Source organism: Drosophila arizonae, chromosome 3 (assembly GCF_054131065.1).
Source record: "Drosophila arizonae isolate 15081-1271.41 chromosome 3, UAZ_ARI_1.0, whole genome shotgun sequence".
NCBI classification, from domain to species: Eukaryota; Metazoa; Arthropoda; class Insecta; order Diptera; family Drosophilidae; genus Drosophila; species Drosophila arizonae.
The window spans coordinates 24994971-25013536 of record NC_142923.1 but is presented as its reverse complement, the minus strand read 5'-3'; the positions used below and the strand labels follow the sequence as shown (position 1 = coordinate 25013536).

General features: G+C 40.2%; 3 protein-coding genes across 6 annotated transcripts; 1 reads left to right on the top strand and 2 right to left on the bottom strand.

The window, feature by feature from the left end:
* Window positions 1–3411: 3411 nt before the first annotated feature.
* LOC108611231 (uncharacterized) lies at window positions 3412–7666 on the top strand. 2 transcript variants are annotated; one of them, XM_018003749.2, is made up of 3 exons: window positions 3412–7198; window positions 7256–7402; window positions 7471–7666. In XM_018003749.2, the coding sequence occupies exon 1, from the start codon at window positions 3660–3662 to the stop codon at window positions 6777–6779; it is 3120 nt and encodes a 1039-aa protein (XP_017859238.1). In that variant the 5' UTR covers window positions 3412–3659; the 3' UTR covers window positions 6780–7198; window positions 7256–7402; window positions 7471–7666. The 2 variants fall into 2 exon arrangements, with proteins under 2 accessions (XP_017859238.1, XP_089321258.1); XM_089465132.1 differs by having other exon boundaries at window positions 3412–7402.
* A 549-nt stretch (window positions 7667–8215) lies between these two features.
* On the bottom strand, window positions 8216–12841 carry Trp1 (translocation protein 1). Of its 2 annotated transcripts, none has more exons than XM_018003757.2 (4): window positions 12682–12841; window positions 10261–11088; window positions 9833–10200; window positions 8216–8639 (listed from the first exon to the last, which is right to left on the bottom strand). In XM_018003757.2, the coding sequence occupies exons 1-4, from the start codon at window positions 12715–12717 to the stop codon at window positions 8546–8548; spliced, it is 1326 nt and encodes a 441-aa protein (XP_017859246.1). In that variant the 5' UTR covers window positions 12718–12841; the 3' UTR covers window positions 8216–8545. The 2 variants fall into 2 exon arrangements, with proteins under 2 accessions (XP_017859246.1, XP_089321262.1); XM_089465136.1 differs by lacking the exon at window positions 12682–12841 and adding an exon at window positions 11451–11665.
* A 231-nt stretch (window positions 12842–13072) lies between these two features.
* Window positions 13073–18428, bottom strand: LOC108611229 (uncharacterized). 2 transcript variants are annotated; one of them, XM_018003746.2, is made up of 5 exons: window positions 17008–18428; window positions 16597–16953; window positions 14874–16529; window positions 14271–14632; window positions 13073–14150 (listed from the first exon to the last, which is right to left on the bottom strand). In XM_018003746.2, exons 1-5 carry the CDS (start codon window positions 17633–17635, stop codon window positions 13116–13118), a joined length of 4038 nt encoding a protein of 1345 aa, XP_017859235.1. In that variant the 5' UTR covers window positions 17636–18428; the 3' UTR covers window positions 13073–13115. The 2 variants fall into 2 exon arrangements, with proteins under 2 accessions (XP_017859235.1, XP_017859234.1); XM_018003745.2 differs by having other exon boundaries at window positions 13073–14632.
* Window positions 18429–18566: the final 138 nt, after the last annotated feature.

Genomic DNA, 18566 nt, shown 5'->3' with positions numbered 1-18566 from the left:
AGTCTTCTCTAAGCCTTAAACTATATATGGTCTAGTAACAAGTATTTACATCTTTTATCTAATTATTTGCATTAAATATTTTATTTATTAATTTTTTTTTACTGAATTTTTTTAATGCCACATATAGTATATATTTGTCACCAAATTTAATCATTGTTTATGATTATAAATTTCTTTGTTCCAGAGGGTGACAGATCAGTAGCTAAGGGATTTGGGTGCTAGTGGGTTGTTGATATTATTCTCGCTGGAGATGAATAATTTTATAAGTTTACAATAATAATAATTTTATATTTTTACTGATTTTTACATTACTTTAATTACTTAGAAAATATACTTATAACAAAAAAAATTATTTCTTATATAATTTAACTATAATTTAGGCAATTGTTATATGAAGAAATCCACTTATTAACTTTAATAATAAAACAAGAATGAAAAGTTAATTACACTTTTTGCTTCAAACAATGCCCATCTCTCTTTACCAAACACTTTGCGGACTTGAATGCCCAGTAAAAATTCATGACCAGGCTACTGACCACGCCCATTGTGAGTGTGCGGCACGCGCCCTCGAAATAGTTGGCACACATTGAATTACGGCAGCCCATTCGCGTTTTAAATGCTGGCCAAATGCAATAAACGCCAACTAAAAGCCACGCCAACCGAGTAAAGCAAAAATCAACAGCAGCAAAACAAATAAGAGCTTCATGGCCGGGCATATCCGACTGCAGTAATAGACGTTCATAGCTGGACTAGGCAGAGCCATGAGTGGACCTGAGATTGAAATATGTATAAATGCAGCAAACTTAGAGTGTTTAGCTGAAATACATCCTTAAATAGTAAATAGGTTTTATAGTAAACATTTGAAGTATAGTAGATATTAGTATAGTAGATAGTATAGTAGATATAGTAGATATTTTATTTGGCTTTTAGGCGATATCAATCAACTATGTAAAAAGGTTAGAGTTCAACGTATGTCATTCAATGGATGTAAATTACTCTATATATTTTATATTGTTATATAAGTTAAGCGCACCCACACTAGAGTACTAGTGATTGGGGACGCTGTGTTGGGTTCTTGTGAATATATAACAACTTGGTGTTCGATGAAATAATATATTTCATATAATTTGGAACAATAAGTCTGAACTGTGTCTGGTCCGAATATAAACTGAACTAAATCTGTTCAACTGGTTAGGTTCTCCCCTTGAATGTCTGACTGGATTCTCCAGCCTCCTTAGATTGTCGAAAGTCTTAACTTATATATTGTTAATGATTATTGTAGTATATACCGATACATATTCCAAATTTAAAGTCTTCAGCTCCAATAGCAACAAAAAATTTATTGATTTTTGATCAAATAAGCTATATGCAAAGAGATTCAATATACTCCCTTTTACTCTTTTAAAAAGTATAAATATATATATAAAAATAAAACAAAACCAAAAAATATATATATAGATATGTATATATAAACAGTAAAAGAAACATACGGAAATTCCATGGCAAAGTAAAAATGCTGAAAATAAAGAAATGCCAAAAGAAATGCAATAAAATGCATTAAAATGCCAAACGAGTGCAACCAAACAATTTCTATGGCCAGCAACAATTGTGGATCCATACGGAATATACATATATACATATACATATGTACATATGCATGTATATATATACATACATATCTTTCATATGCTACGACAATTGAATACAGCGCACAATTAGGCACAAATATGATTCAACGATATACCGATATATAAACATATATACATACTCATATATTTATATATATGTATATATACACACGCATCACATATTTTTATGGCCAATAGTTCGCATAAATCTGAACCAACTGGCCTGTAATTCAAAACGTGCTTCGTGCTACCATAACGAATAGTAGTTTAATAATTTATGGTCCAGCTTGATTTTTGTATAGACTGTACAATGTACTTGCAATGCGCCCCAAAGTATGCAACGCCTTTTGCCTTTCGCCTTCCGCCTTTTGCTGTCCAATGAGCCGGAAATGCTGAACAACATTGCGTTCGCCGGTCTGCGGCCAATGCGCTTTTAATGCGTTCTTTGACTCTGGCGCGCGCAGACAAACCGCATTACAGATTTCCACCGAGGTTAGCTGAATGAATGCAAAGCCTATAAAATGGCAACAAATCGAAGCTGGTATTATGATTGCACTTAAATTGTCGTAAAATCTGCCTTTAAATAAAAATGATGGAAAACAAGGGCACAGCATAAGCTTGAAGCTGTTGATTAAATTCGGTAGGGGTAATGGACTTTGCTATGAACTTGTCTGAAATTCTATTGAAAATATCTCCCACGCAAACAAAGTTTAAAAAAGCTTTAGAATTTTACTTTCAGCTAGCAAAACTGGAATATTTAAATATTATTCATTTTTAGGTCTCAAGAAAATTAATATTATTGTATTACTATATATGTATGTATATATACACATAAAAAAGTATAAATATTTTTCTGTATTATTATTTATTTTGTTTTATTTTGCTTTAAGAAAAATATGTAGTCGTATAAAATATTTGGTATAGGCTCATTATTTACAGTAGTTACCTAATTGCACACATATTAAGTATTTTGGACAATTATTATCAATATTTAATATTAGCATTTTGTATCATATAAATTTGCAGAACATATTATATATAATATTGTCAATTATTATTAAAGATTATTATTATATGTATATTATTATTTAAAAATGATCAAACGCTAATTTACTATATAGCTGATTTACAGAGTATATGATTGGAACCAACTTTTTCATGAAATCAAAACTTCGCTCATTTCAATTATTTCTTTTGCTACATGAAAAATCACTTAGGTGGACATGCGATGCAATTTAAATATAGAAATATGAGTTGACTCCCTGTGGTCACTTTTGTGCTTTTTTTTATAAAATCAGTGTCAATAAAAATGTGGTTTAACTTACTAGTTAGTGCTTCAAATTATGGGAAAAAAAATTGATGATACATTAAATTATTATTATAAAATATCAATTTAATAAAAATTGGCAGACAATTAGAAAAAGTTCTCTCAGTTATGGAATGAGATATATGTATATAAACGAAAAAATTCATACATATAATATACATATATACAAAATGGTAAATTAATATATTGTAAATATTTTTCTATTGTCATTACAATTCTAATAATTATATATTATTCACAATAAAACCTTTTCTATACCTGGCCTAAATATAATTATTATAATTACATCAACTGTAAGAAGCCTTTTAAAACTAATTATTCCATTAGAGCTCGTTTAGTCAGCTGTTTCATTATACATTGTGAAAAGTTCCTGCCATTCTGTTCAGAAGATCTACAAGTTCAGTTGGCTAATTGGCCGCACTTTTTGCTGCAGTTTGCAACACTGCACAGCAGCTCTCAAGACTGCATAAGTTGTAGGAAACAAAGTTAGGCCTCAATCGAGAACGGAGTTGCCGTTGAGATACCTGCCAAGAGGTGACCGTTAACCAGGAGCTGCTGAGTTCGGGATACAGTTAGTCGAGCCCTGGCTTCTTCACAGCGCACAGCAAACAAAATATAAATAAAAATACAAACAAGAAAGGGAAAATATTAATGGAAATTTCGTCGCATTTGACGGTCGACATTTTGAATTTGAATTATTGTTAATGTTTCGTTTGTACGAGCTATACACGCTATATCTGAAGAAAATGTCTAGCTATGGAACATCGCCGACCTGGTGCCTCTGCGAGAAGCTGCCTCGCTCCATCCTCCACATATCTCCGCCGCCGGAGCTGTGGTGCGAAGTGTGCGGAAGGCGTCGTCGTCCGCGCGCCTACCTCAGCTCCTCCAGCGACGAGGAGGAGAAGGCAGCGGTGCGCCAGCGAATGCTGGCCGAGCGTCGCCGCAGCGAGGAGGCGCGCCACAGCTCGGTGCGTGTGAAGGTGGCGATGAGCGCCAAGAAGCCCAAGTCCAGGCGCAAGGCCAATTGCTTGAAGTGTGGCGGAGAGCGCAAGCCCTCAGTAGATGAAGCAGCAGCAGAAAAGCCACAGCAGGAACAGCAGCAGGAGAAAGAGCAGCCGATGAAAACCAAATCCAACAACAAGAACTCCAACAAGAACCACAAACTATACATGGGACGCTTTGGCCATTACCGTAAGCCGCAGCGCTTGCAGCGCAAGCAGGATGAGGGTGCTGCAGCCGAGCCGAAGCATGCCGAGATTAAGCCCGAGCTGACGGCACCGCCGCCACCGCCGCCATCCCCACCGCCGTCCCCTCCAGTCAGCGCCGCCAAGGCCTGCGAGTCGCTGTGGGAGCAGCCCACCGAGGATATGCCCAATCTGGTGGCATTTGCGCACGAGGTATTCAATCGACCCGTGCATCTGCGCAATCATCAGCCCAGCTTCTATGACAATCTGTTTGTCAGCGATTTCATACCGCTGGACAAGCCGATTACGGACACATCCGGCGGCGCCATATCCAAGCGCCGTCGACTCTTCGGACGTCCGCTGCGCACCCACTGCAGCCGTCCGCTGCCGCCACTGTCCCAGGTTCTGTCCGAGATCTTGGCCAAGCAGAAGGTGCGCGCCAAGGGCGGCGGCCTGCCGCCCAAGCAGGAGGAGACCATCGGGAGCAGTTTGGCCACCCAGTTCTCGCCGTTCGAAGTGTACGATGGTCCGTCGGAGGATGCCCTGGTCGTGGAGAGCGCCCGCCTCATGCTGCGCCAGCCCAGGGCGTTGCATATCAAGCAGCGCGCCGATCTGCCGCCTACACGGCTCTCCAGCTTCGAGTCGGAGCCGAGCAGCGACTGTTCGTCGTCGTCGCCCTTCGATGTGCCCTCGGCGCCGCCAGCCGAGCGCCCGCGTCACAATTATAGTGTGGGCGCCCCTCTGCGGCTGCACGAGATGATGAAGGCGGTGGCCCAGTCGGGTCTATCCGACAGCAGCGCCTCCAGCAGCAGCACAAGCAGCAGCAGCCACAAGAGCGTCAGCTCCACACTGCCCGTGCTTCAGCAGTCGGTGCGCAGTCGCGGCGGCGAGGAGCCGCCCTACGTTGAGGAGAAGCCGCCGGCCCTCGTCGAGCCAGAGACGGTGCCAATGTCGATAATTGAGAAGCTCCTGTGGCTAATGGAGCAGCGTCCGGGCGCAGGGCCCGGGTCGGCCAACCCCCTGACTGACGACGCTCTGCACCTGCAGAAGAGCCTGATTGACAAGCAGGAGGAGGAACACATCGGGAGCGCTCACACAGAGTCCGTCAAGGGTCTGCTGCAGTTCATGGAAAGCCTGCAGATCAGCGATCCCAACGACAGCGACGAGACGCGCTCCGAAATCCTGAAGAATGACGCTGACCAAGAGTTCAAGCTCCTAGAAAAGTCCATGGCGACCGAGCTACTCCAACCACCAAATGACATGTCAAACGAATTGCCTTTAAATTCCACAAATAAATCAGCAGCTGATGAAAAGTATCCGAGCAAAGTTTACTCAACTGATCAGAACAGGGCTCGGCTCGAGCGGGGGGGTTCGGCGCCACCGAAGGCGGGGCAGAGCCCATCCAACAATCGCAACTCGATGTGGTCTCTGCTTGGTGGTCTCTTTGCAAAAAATAAAAAACTGAGGGAGAGCTCAAGGCTGGATGAAAAGAAGCCACTGAAAACTGCCGGCAAAGTGCACTACGGAGCCATCAATACCAACGAGACGTCCAAAGAGCTGCCTCCCAGAAATCAGAGCTGCCAAAAATGTGGCTTAAATCGCAAGAGTAAAAAAAAGCTGATGAATGAGAAGAGCCAAGTCAAAGCAAAGAGTTGCCAAGGCATGCATAAGCCTAGTTGTCGGCTACATTCAGCAATGGACTCCTGCGGCTCGCGAACTAGTTCGAAAACTCAAATGGAACCAAAATCAAAACCCAATCAAACCCAGCCAAATATTATTAAGGACAAGCAGCCTGAAGAAGACTTCAGCATTGAAATTGCTGATGAATCAGCTCATGGATCCAGCTCAAAAGGTGAACCAGTTCCATTTCCAACGCCGTCCAATTCAACGGTAACTGGTTCCACGCTTTACGAATCGTGCTTTGGCCTGGAAACGCCGACAAGCCAGCAGCCCGCACCTGAGCTCCGATACCAGATGCTGCGGGAACTGTTGGACGTCCTTAAGGAGAAGTCACGCCAGAGTCAGCCAAAAACATTTCATGTTGTAAAGACCATGTCAACGCTTCAATATGCCAGCAGTGAGATCATCAGGCCCAAGATGTTGGCCAGCATCACGCCGCGCACCGGACGATTGAAGCAGTATATCCTAAGTCCGGCTATTGGCAGGTGTCCACCTGCCTCGGGCATCTACGAGTTCCGTACTCCAGATATACGACCACGACAAAAGCTGAACGAGGATAACACTAATATAATTAACTTGGAAGCGCTCTTTACACCTGTCGCCCATACGGCAAGCACTACGCCTACTGACGACTCCTCGGCAAGAAGTAGAGTCCTCGAGCGTAAGAAAAAATTTTACCAACCCGTGTGGCCAGCCCATCCGTTCAGGCACAGGACCCACAGGCGCAGCATTAAATTCGAAGCTGTGCAGCTGCAAATTGACGAATCAGTGGATGAAGTTCATTTGAGATCCAGTAAGGAATTCACATCCGAGGAGCGGGAAATGCCGAAACAGCAAAAGAAAAAACACCGAGATATGTGGATAGTAGATGAAGCAGTGCATCAGAAGATCGCGGAAATGATGACCAAACCCATACATCTCTTAACTCGGAACGATAAAACGGAAATCATAACACAATAGATGAGAATATCAGATATAGATATAGATATAGATATAGATATAGATATAGATATAGATATAGATATAGATATAGATATAGATATAGATATAGATATAGATATAGATATAGATATAGATATAGATATAGATATAGATATAGATATAGACATAGATATAGATATAGATATAGATATAGATATAGATATAGATATAGATATAGATATAGATATAGATATAGATATAGATATAGATATAGATATAGATATAGATATAGATATAGATATAGATATAGATATAGATATAGATATAGATATAGATATAGATATAGATATAGATATAGATATAGATATAGATATAGATATAGATATAGATATAGATATAGATATAGATATAGATATAGATATAGATGTACTAACAAGATCTTACAAATAAGCTGAAAAGTAATTCCGCTTTATCTGTTTTACGCAGTTCTACACATCTACACATTTATATTCCAGAAAATAAGCGAGCCACGAAACCCAAAGACACCCCTCAACAATTCTCTAGAAGCAGAACATCATCGAAATGCGGTAGCCAACTGCCTGACCATCTGTGCTAGCGTCATATTTTGGATCATGTACGGCTTGGCATATGGTCTGATTGTGGTGAATATATGGGCAATATAATATCTATATATCTTATGCATAATAAATAATTCAAATTGCTACCGCAGCTAGCAGGCCTTACCATTATATGTGGAGTGCTCAGGCCTAGCCTCGTCTGGTACTGGCTGAATCATTGGCTGGACCAATACCACATCGAGCGTCATTTCAAGGACGAACTTTAAACTAGATTTGTTTATATACTTAGGCATATATTTTGTATAAATTTTCTAATAATTAAATGCGTTTTTTATTATGTAATTGAAACGAGTATTTTGTTTGTTTTTTTTTTTTTTTTAAGATTTCTCACATCAGAATTGCCTAGCTTTATTTTAATAATTAATTAATTAAATGTTTACACTACTAATTTCAATGCTTTAATTACATTTAAAGTAAATGATCGTACTTCAAATATATATATATTGTATGTGTGTATATATATATTCATGTATAAGTATATTTGTATATATTTATGTATTTTTGTATAATCATAATCATGCACATCGCGTAAACATTATTATCAATTGCAATTGTTGCTTGCACTCAATTAAAAAACAAACAATTAAAAATAAACAAAACATTGAGCTGCACGCAATTTGTTTGTGTATAATCAAATGTAATTATTGCTGTTTGAGAAAACAATTTGAGAGCTCGTGCCGTAAATAGGCTTAAAAGAATAGCAAACCCGAAATGCTTTGGGCCATATGTTTGTCTATGGTAGGAATTCATTAGGCACAATATCAAAAAACTAAATTATATATATATATATATATATATATATATATATATATATATATAACTAAATATATATATATATATATATATATATATATATATATATATATATATATATATATATATATATATATATATTTTTACTACAGAGAAAACAATTTGAATTTCTATTTATGGACTGCTTAATGGCCGGGAAAAGCCCGACATATGTTTCAATCTGCTTGGAATCAACGTGAATTGTTGTTAGATTTGCCTTATCAATTAGCTAGAATTGGATGTAGTTGATTTAAATACAGTAAAGCATAGAATCTGTCCGAGTTTCGTTTTGCTACTGCTGCTGCTACTCCTGCTTCCGTTGCTGCTGCTGCTGCTGCTGCCCCGGCTGCCCCTGCTGCAATTATTTACTTCCACTCAGTTGCCCGCAACGTTTTGCACTTCACTTGAACTAATTATTTCGTAATCTTTGCTTGAGCTCTCCGAATCCGATTCTGAGTTGCGTGGCGTGCTGCAAGAGAGGAGGGTTTCATTAGTGAGACTATCAATAAATAGACTGACGGTTATCAGTGAAATCATTTCGAAACAAATCATATACATATAGTAAACAATTGAAATTTAATACAAAAGCCAAAAAAAAGTGTGTCTGTATGTGTATGTGTGTGCATGTGTATGAGTGTGATAAATTAAAATTCATAAAACTTACTCAGTTAATGGGTTAATCTTGAAACTTAATATCCACACTTTAGGTAGAAGCTCAAATTCAATCAGAATCAGAACAGACTGCAATAGAGCTGCTTGAATGAGTTTCAATGGCAAATGGAATTGATATGGTACAGGGATTGCTTGGATTTGGATTTTATATCCATTAGAAACGCTTAACCCAGTTACAAAATGCCCTATATATGTATGTGGTAATACATATGCATATTTACAGATTGGCAAAAATGCAATTAGCTTTTCGACTACACAATGGGGTCTTAAAGATAATGATCTTCAAATATCTATACATATTTAGTTGTCAACTATTTTTAATATATTTACATATTTCTTGATTCATACTTTGTTTTCAAAATTTAGAACATTCTTTGACAAATTCCGAAAATCTCTTCAATGTCTTTTAACTTAGCTTAAGCCTATTTGCAATGGGAATGAATACAACTAAGTGTCCAGTTAATCAATATTTATTATAAAAAATTAAAATATATAAAATAAGCTGAGGTACATTTAACCATGCCCTTTTGTTTGCCTATTACCCGAATTATTATACAAAATTGTATTTTTAAATCTAGCGTCTTAGCAATATTTTCCAGTTACCATAAATGTTCAAAATCTAGCTTAACTATGTTTTCGATATTTCACGAAATAGATCCTTTTCATTTTTAGCCTTTGGTGAGAGTTATGAATGAATGACATGCTTAATAAAAGGAAATCAATATATAATCAAATGGAATGCAAAACAAGGACATAATTCGCAAAAGAAAAACAATGAGCAACAAAACTTAATGTATATTGAATTCAAAAAGTTTATAATTTATTAAGGAACATAAATTCACACAATTAACAGCTAGAGTTACTATGAGAAGTTACTTGAATTGCGAGTTAACAAAATCAAGGCCAATAAATTATATGTTAAAATTCGAGCAAATGCCATAGCAAACGAGATTCGTTCGTTAAATAGAACAAAATAAGCGGCCTGCTTACCCAACTTTGGTATCCTTGGCTTGCGCCTTTGGTTCCTTATCAACGCCTTCAGCTATATCTTCGTCGTCGTCCTCGTATTCATCAGCACCAACTTTGCGTCGCTTGCGCACCTCCATATCGGCATCATGCTCCTTAATAAGCTCAATTTTCTCTGGCTCCAATGGTGCCGCATCTACATCTGCATCCGCATCCGCATCAGCTTCAGCATCGCCATCGGCGTCAGCTTCAGCATCGCCATCGGCGTCGGCATCAACAGCCGTATCTTCCTCGCCGTCGCTGTCTTTGTCCTTTTTCTTTGATTTAGATTTGGATTTCTTGTCAGACTTTGAGGCGGATGTAGCAGCGGACTCATCATTAACGTAATTGCTCTGTGAAATGAGATTATTGCGATTAATTTATTTTCGTGCAGAGCTCGCTAACATACTTACCTCATACAAGGGCCAGAAGGAGGCAAAGAAGCCAACATCTTCGGTCAGATTCGGGAAGATCCAGAAATGCATTTTGCCGCCGGTCAGAGCCCACACAATGGTAAACACGATCAGACGCACAACAGTTAAAGCCAATATGAACACCAAGAAGCCGGCTGCGGCTATGGACAAGTAGTAAACACCCTTGCGCAGCATCGGCGGCCACAGAGGAAACAGGCAAATGCCCACGGCGCCAAGCAGCAATATGAAGCCAAAGATCCAATAGTGCAGCGGAATGGGATCATAGATCCACACATAGGCCTCAGAGCCGTCCACAAAGATCTGCTCAGGATGCATGTCGAGGCGGATTTTGCGCTTCTTTTTCTCCTTCTTATCACCGGCAGTCGCGGCCTGTGCGCCATCTCCATCGACGTCGAGATCGGTGTCCTTTTTATCCGAGGACGCTGAGGACTTGGCATTGGTCTTGCCGCTGGTCGATTCTGATTTGTCCTTTTCATGCGATTTGCTCGCCTCTGACTTTTTCTCCGACTTGCCGCGCAGCTCCTCCAGTGTCACGGGAACCTTTTTGGCGCGATGGAAAAACTTATGCTCCAGCATTACGTCCAAAAACTCGACGGCCTGTTCACGTGTGGTAAACAAAGGATTATCACCCTCGGCGAATTTGGACTTCATTAGAGCGTCGATGGCTTTACTCGACGTAAAGTACTCGACAACATGACTCAAAAATTTTGTCTTCTTTGTCTTCACATTCTTTTTCAGCCATTTGGCGACATTCTTCTCATCCTTCGACGGCTTGTCGACCTTTTGCTGTCCGGGTTCGGTGTATTCCTAAAAATATGAATACATCATTGACAATTATTATCCGAAATTGTTATATTTGAAAGTAAAATACACCATATTTTTCTATTTTGAACTGTTAAAAAAAAACCTATAAACAAAAACATTGCAAATCCAATTATAAAACTAAATTTTTCAATAAATTCATTCCATTCTCATACAACATCTGGGCAATAATTAAATATGTATATGGCAAGCACAATTATATTATAAAAAGGTTTTTTTTTTAATATAATGTAAACTTCACTTTCAAACAACGCATTTAGGCCACGACATCAAAATTGTATTTCGTCACACGGTATGTTTATTAACATATACTTATTTATGTGTACAATCAATCCTATAATAGGTACCATTCCATCATCAAAGATTTCCTGTTCGTCCTCCTCCTCCTCGCCGCCCTCTTGACAAAGGCGCTCTTCGTCGCTCATTATGTATTTATATTTGATTTATATAGAAAATAATTGTACACATATATAAGCAATGCAGTAGATCGTTGTACTTTTTGTTTTCCGAGCCGTGACGTGTTGCAATCGCTAAGCGAGTCTAGAAAGTATTAAATCTGAGCAGTAGACATCAGCAGCTGCTAGCTGGTCAAACAAGTGCTTACGATCAAAAACAGCTCACGATCAGTTGTATACACATCAATATGTCTACATATACACACACATATGTACGTGGAAGAAACTTTCCCCAAGAAAGAGCAACAACAACACAAAATCAGGCACAACACAATACAAACTAATCCGCTGATAAGTGGGTGCACCTGAGAACGTGTCAAAGACAAAGAGAGCGAGAGAGACTTCAAGAGAGCCAGACCTGATGAGCGCCGTCAACAACGAACGCATACCCAGCTTCGGCAAATCTTAACACACACATACATAGACGCGCAGCCCGACCGCAAAATACATCCATACAACTGATCTACGAAGTTGAGTTTACAACACAAGCTTTCAATTTACAGCGTTGCCAGACACCTGTATTAAAATTACAACCGCTGACAGCTGTTTTAGATTGCGCCCGGTGGGGGGCAAGGGTTATTGTTAGGCAAACAAAACTGAGTAAATTGAAAATTAACTGAATACAAAAGGTGTGTAAAAGTAGGCTTTCTTAAGCGTATACATGTATATTATTAATAGCCGGAACGCAAGCAGGGGGCATCCGAACATTGCAGAGCACCCACGCATATATATACAGGCATCACAACACGTAAATAGACACATACATAGCCAAATACAGCCAAGCCGCATGGCAGCTCCAGTTTGTAGAGTTGAACTTGCCCCCCGCTCAGGTACACTGATACGCGGTCTAATATATATACACATTTACACATAGACATATTGATATCAGCGTTTTGTTACCGAAGATTCGCCAATATTTCATTTCTTTCGTACATGAAAATGAAAACAAACACAGTGAACATGCCAATTGGACTACGGCAAATATATATACACACACGCGCATATAAATATATGCACAATCACATACTCATATATACAGAATCATCGCGCAAGACGTAAATGTTTTTTTTTTTCCTTGCGACATTTACGTCGTGTTTCAATGGGCTTCCAACTATTGACTTACATCTTTACGGCGGCGAGCTCGTTTCTTTTCCGACATTTTTGATTAAGCACGATGTAGTTGAGAGGTTTATAACTAATTGATTCTGAGTATTTTATTATTTCTGCCACACACGCACAACTAACTAGCGCACGTGAAGAGGAAGAGTGAAATCGTATGAAGTAAATACAAAACGCACCAAAAAATACCCAAAAAAATACTATTCCTTTCAAATAAAGCAAATAGCTGCATACCTAGCTTATTATACACATTTTGAAAGCAATACAAATTTTTGGAAAATGAAAATAGATAAAATTAAATTGTGTATCAAAATTGAAATGTGATACTAAACCAAATAAATTATTTGGAACTGACTACACTATCCCATAAGCCCAAACTTTTACCTTAAATTAAATTCATTTTGGCAAATTTTCTTTTATTTTTCATATTAACAAATTTCAATGACTGAGCAAAAGCAGAGACTCAAGGATATACTGAGCTAAGTTGGTCAATATCAGGCTAATAATGACCATCAACAAAAACGAACGATAATTGAAGTAGATGGTGTCTTGGTACGCCGACTCCTGTTTGGCAGGTGCCCAAACGCATGCGCACACGGTATACGTTATGATCAGCTTATTGAGGAATATGCAAACCCGCTGAGCACGCGTCATAGTGTCATTGATGCCTGTGCCCCGCCACTTGCCGGTCAGCGGCTGCCAGAGGCCCCAGTTGAGCCACTGCCGCTCGAACTCGGCAACGAATCGATCCCGCCAACTGTCTTCCACTGTCTGGTCGCCCGGCCGCACAACCATCGATGAGCTGAGGATTAGGAACTTATGGCGCACCCAACGATTCACCTTGAACACCTGCACCTGCTGCGTCTGTATGTCGATCACCTCGATGTGGTACAAATACCAGGTGGGATACCGTCCCTCGTTGTTGTGGACAACTGCGATGCGGGTGGGTATCCGTATATCCCTGCTGCGCAGCCACAATATATACGTAGAGTTGCGTGTCAGTTCGGGACTCTCCGGATTCTGCATTAGCGTAAACTGCAACTCAGCCCGCTTGGTTGTCTCAAAGATCAGACGCACCGTGGCCGTAGTCAAAGCATTGTCCCGGCAACCCGTTCTCAGGTAGATCAACAGGTCGTGCACATCCCGATCTGAGGCTTCCTCCAGGTCGGTCATGTCGCAGGCGATCGTTTTGCTAGGCTGATGATTATGATACCGAAACAGCAGCACCAGCACGATGAACGTGCCTAACAACGCGACAATGTAAACGCTCAGAACGACCCAGTTGAATAGAATATCCTTGGTGATATTGATGGGCACCGCAATGGCCGGCACATAGTACACATAGCTGGTAAATGTGCCCATCATGCTGCAGTTGCAGTATATGTACCCCTGCCTTGGATACTGCAGTCCCGGCAGGCAGTTAATGTGCTGCCAATGCTGTTCAGATTGCTTCCAATGGTCGCAGCTGCGCACCTGAAAAACAAACGAGAAGTTAGCCGGACCACCGGGTATCGGGCCATCCGATTCATCGTCGCTAAACAGCCGTATGACCAGATACACCCGTTCCGGCTCAGTGCATTTGTTGCGCAGTACCATCGTCGTGTTGGTCGAGTGGGCCGGCACGCTACACTCGGAATCGGCAATGGCAGACACTAGATTTGTGGGGAGGTTTTTCATCACCAGGAGCACATTTAGCCGGTGTGTGGTGTTCTTGAAGCGCACGGCAACCATAGACCTCTGCTGTAACTGCATGCGATAGGCGAGCAGTTGCATTTTCGTATTCAATTGGCCATATTCCAAGCAACTCCCATATTTGCCAGTTTCTGCGAGAGTATCATCATTATCCGATTCATCCTGAGATGCCGTGGCTCTTGATCTGCTCTTCCCCTCGATTTGTTGGCCATAGCTTCTGCTAGTATCGAGATCAAGCTGCTGGAATATACTCTCAATTTCTTCTGTAAAATACAAAATTAAATCAAGAAATATTCATGTTAAACTTTCTTCCCAATGGAACAGAGTCTAATTGCATGGGTGTGGTGACAGTCTCGATGCCATCATTGGCAGAAAATATGTAAATTCAAATCACATGGGATATACACCTTACGATGATAATAAATAAATAAATAAAGCTTAAGTAAACTAGAGAATGAAGTGGAACAAGAATGCCATAGTTGATAAGATTGTTAATCCACTTACGATTTTTGGGAATATCAAGGGCGGGCTTGAACCGGCCAGTGACCGTTCGAAAGGAAATATGGCTATTATGCAGCCGGAGCTCCTCTTGAAACTCATATCCGGTTTTGTTAGCATGCACAGTGAGCAACTCGTTACTCGGCTGCCTCTCCTCGGGATACCACCAGTTGAGCCTGCGTATTTTTGAGATGATCTTGATGCATACTTTATTTGTGAGGGGATCCTTAAGTTCATCAAGCAGTTCCGACGACAGGTACACCGTATGCCGTGCGTCATTCGTATCGATGGCATACTCAAGGCCAGGCTTGAATAGCATGCAGTGCACCGCGAGGGTCATAGTGTCTATAACAACGCCTGCTGTGTCATTCGAGTCCACGCCGTGTTTGCGAGCCGAGGATAGGAAACGACAAAGTCGCTCCGTTTGCCACAGGGATCTAACCCATTTCTCCGAATGCTCCTTCACCAACTCACTGTCAATTTGAGAGATCTCCTCGAGCAGATCATCAATGACTGGCTGTTGCAGTTTCTTATCCTTCACAGCCTGGTTATACTGATCGAAAATGGATTTGGCCGGAGGTGCTATGTACCTGTTAATAGCAGTCATAAAATTACTGATCTTAATAAGTTCGATCGTCGTATTCAAATAGGGCATTCGGATAAGGTGCCTCGCATCATTCGTATCCGTGACGATCTCAAAGTTTTCATTCAGCTTGGTCAGGCACTCTATCATAACCAACAAATCGATATCATCAATTGGCGTCAGATTGATAGCCAGGGTTTTTGTGAATTTAGCCAACAAGCTCAGCGTGATCAGCGATCTTGGATGAAATTCGCCGAAGGCTTTCATTAAGGTTAACGCGGTTTTCGGCTCGCGTATTACATTGGCGGCCGCTTGTGCTACCGCCATGAATCTCAATCGATCATTGACGTTGAAATAGCTAGACTGTGTGTCTTTAATATATGTCCACAAATCATTGGATGACTCCGTCGGTATATCACCCATCGAATGCACAGTCACCAATGGCATGTGTATCTTGGTGCATTTCCAATGTCTTTCACAGATCAACGCCATCAGATTTGTCACATTATTTGGCAAATACACTGGGCCATAGCAGTAAACGCATTCATGAATCAATACTTTATCCGCATACACAAAAAACAGCTTGACTTTTGCGTTAAATTTCCAGCAACATGCGTTGAATTTCGTAATGACCTCAGTGCCAGTTGTCGGTGCTATGTGACAGCTATAAATCGGGTTTTTGCGCGCCGTCAATAAATGCACCTGGGTGCCGATCCGAAAATCAGATGTGATAGCGCGTAAAACGACTTTGCTTTCTTCGTTGTTAGTTTGCAAACGCATGCGCAGATCCTTTGTCTGGGACGCCTCATATCCGTCTAAATACCAAGCATATTTGGGCTTATAACTGCCACAGTTGCGGCACTGGACCGCCATGTGTACAGTCTCCTCCGGATCATATGCATTCGACTCGCAGTTCTTTACGCACGTAACCTCCACCTGCAACGTTTTGAACTCCACAATTAGTAAAACCTGATGCGCATGCGATATTTGATGAGGATGAATATCGGAAGCCACTGACAGGCTAAACTCATATTTATTGCCAAGAGCAAACGATTTACGAGGTATAAGAAAGGTCGCTTCTGCAAATAACCAGAAGAAAAATGCTAGATATATTATTCTATAGATTATTAACGTATTTAATATTACGTGTCCAAGTTCGACCGTTGCACATTGTATTGTGGACATCATTTGACCTGCAGGTCCAGTTATATACATTAAATTGCTTTTCGTCTGGCCGTTTGGCGTAGTCCCGACTCGGCGAGCCATCCATGTAGATTTCTTCTTCTTCATGTACATTCCTCACAATGCCTCCACTAATGATCGCCTGCACCGCCTCCGCCAGGGCCTTCAGATAGCAGCGTGCTACAAATATTCTTCCGCCGGAGTCGCCGCTAATTTGCAGAACATATTGATTGCGATACGGCCCCGACTCGTTGGGAAAGCGCAGAGCGTATGGTTCCAAGGTGAGACCCAGTGATTGGTGATGAAACGTTTTCAACTTTGCTACAATTGAAAATGTGCTGGATTAAGTTTTGGAATAATACGGATTAAACTCACTCGTCTCTGCCAAGTCCATCACGGTCCAGGTGATATTATTGGTATCCATACCGCAATTGTTTAATAAATTTATCTCGATTTCGGAGCCGTACATCACACTGAACTCCATGGGGGTGTTTGGATGGAAGCAGGCTTCGTCTTCCGCATGGGGAATGCAGACATCACGCGATATATTCATAGTCAAAAAAATAGTCCTGGCAACTGGATTAAATCCAGAATGAGACTTTAGACTGCACAAGCCGCCTAGGGTCAGTCGGATGTTGCTCGACTGCCAGAAGGTTGCATTCAGCTCCGCAAAGTAACCCCGCTCATAGCTCAGGTTCACACTGGGCACGATGTGGAGCCGACTCAACTCGTTCGCAATATTATCCGTCTTTTGGAATAACGGTTTCATGGGGGGCTCAATGTTTGGGCCAACGATCCACTGCGCCACCAGATATCTCGGCGAGCTAACTCGCAGCCGCAGCTCGCACTTGGGATAGCCGGACATGGTGACCACCAATGGAGTCGGCACACCGTAAGACACCACCTTGTTGGCATACAGCCCCAACTCAATCCTATCCTCGTTTCTTGCCAGCGACACCAGCAATAAAACCAAGACATTCACTGTATATCCTCGGAGCTCCATGATGAGCTCCAACTGCTGCTAATTCAGTCAGATTTCTATTTTTCCGATTACATATTAACTTGACCAAATATAACTCAACAAAATTCTCTCAACTAGTTTTCAAATGTATGTATGTATGTATGTATTATTCTGTGTCTGTTGTCGGCTGCCCAGCTGCTGTTTTTATACTAACCGAAACTGTATATTACAAAAATTAAATATACAAAATGTTTTTTCTTTAACATATGGGTACTACGATTGTTTTTATATAATCAAAATTGATCAATTAATAATGTTAAATAAATAGAGAAAAACAGCTTGATATACAAGCTTAAATAATCCCAAAGATTCTTGGCCCCGAAAATATAATAGCATCACTTAAAATGGTTAAATTAGTTGTTGGGATTATAGTTAAAAATTAAGGTTTTTTATTATTCTTTGTTTTACAACAAAATACAGACTAAATAATAAGTAAAATATATTTATTTATTTATGTATATATATTCTTATTATTATTAATATAGATCCCTCGAAACTCTCTTGGCTCTAAATGTTTACACTATATTTTGTTTTCATTCTTTCTTTTTTTTTTAATTTTTTTGTTTTTGTATTTTTTTTTTGTGATTTTTTTTTTTTTTATTTCTGTTCCAGTTATGTATTCTGTTGTTTGTTTGCTTTTGTTTTCTTTTGTGTTGTTTATGAAAAGAAAACTACGAAATGGTGGTTGGTATTGCAGTTCTTGCATAGGTCATTATGCAAATTAGATTTATGTGCGATATAAGTAAACTAGCTAAAATGAAGTTTTGTTTCTTTTTTATTTTGGTTAAAATAAATTGCAGCCAGCGCCGCGAACAAGCAATAGCTCTTGAAGATTTTTTAATGATTTTAAAAAGTTTTTATTTTTAAGTAATTTCATTTTGTACACTTTAATCGCATGCTCTGTACATTTTGA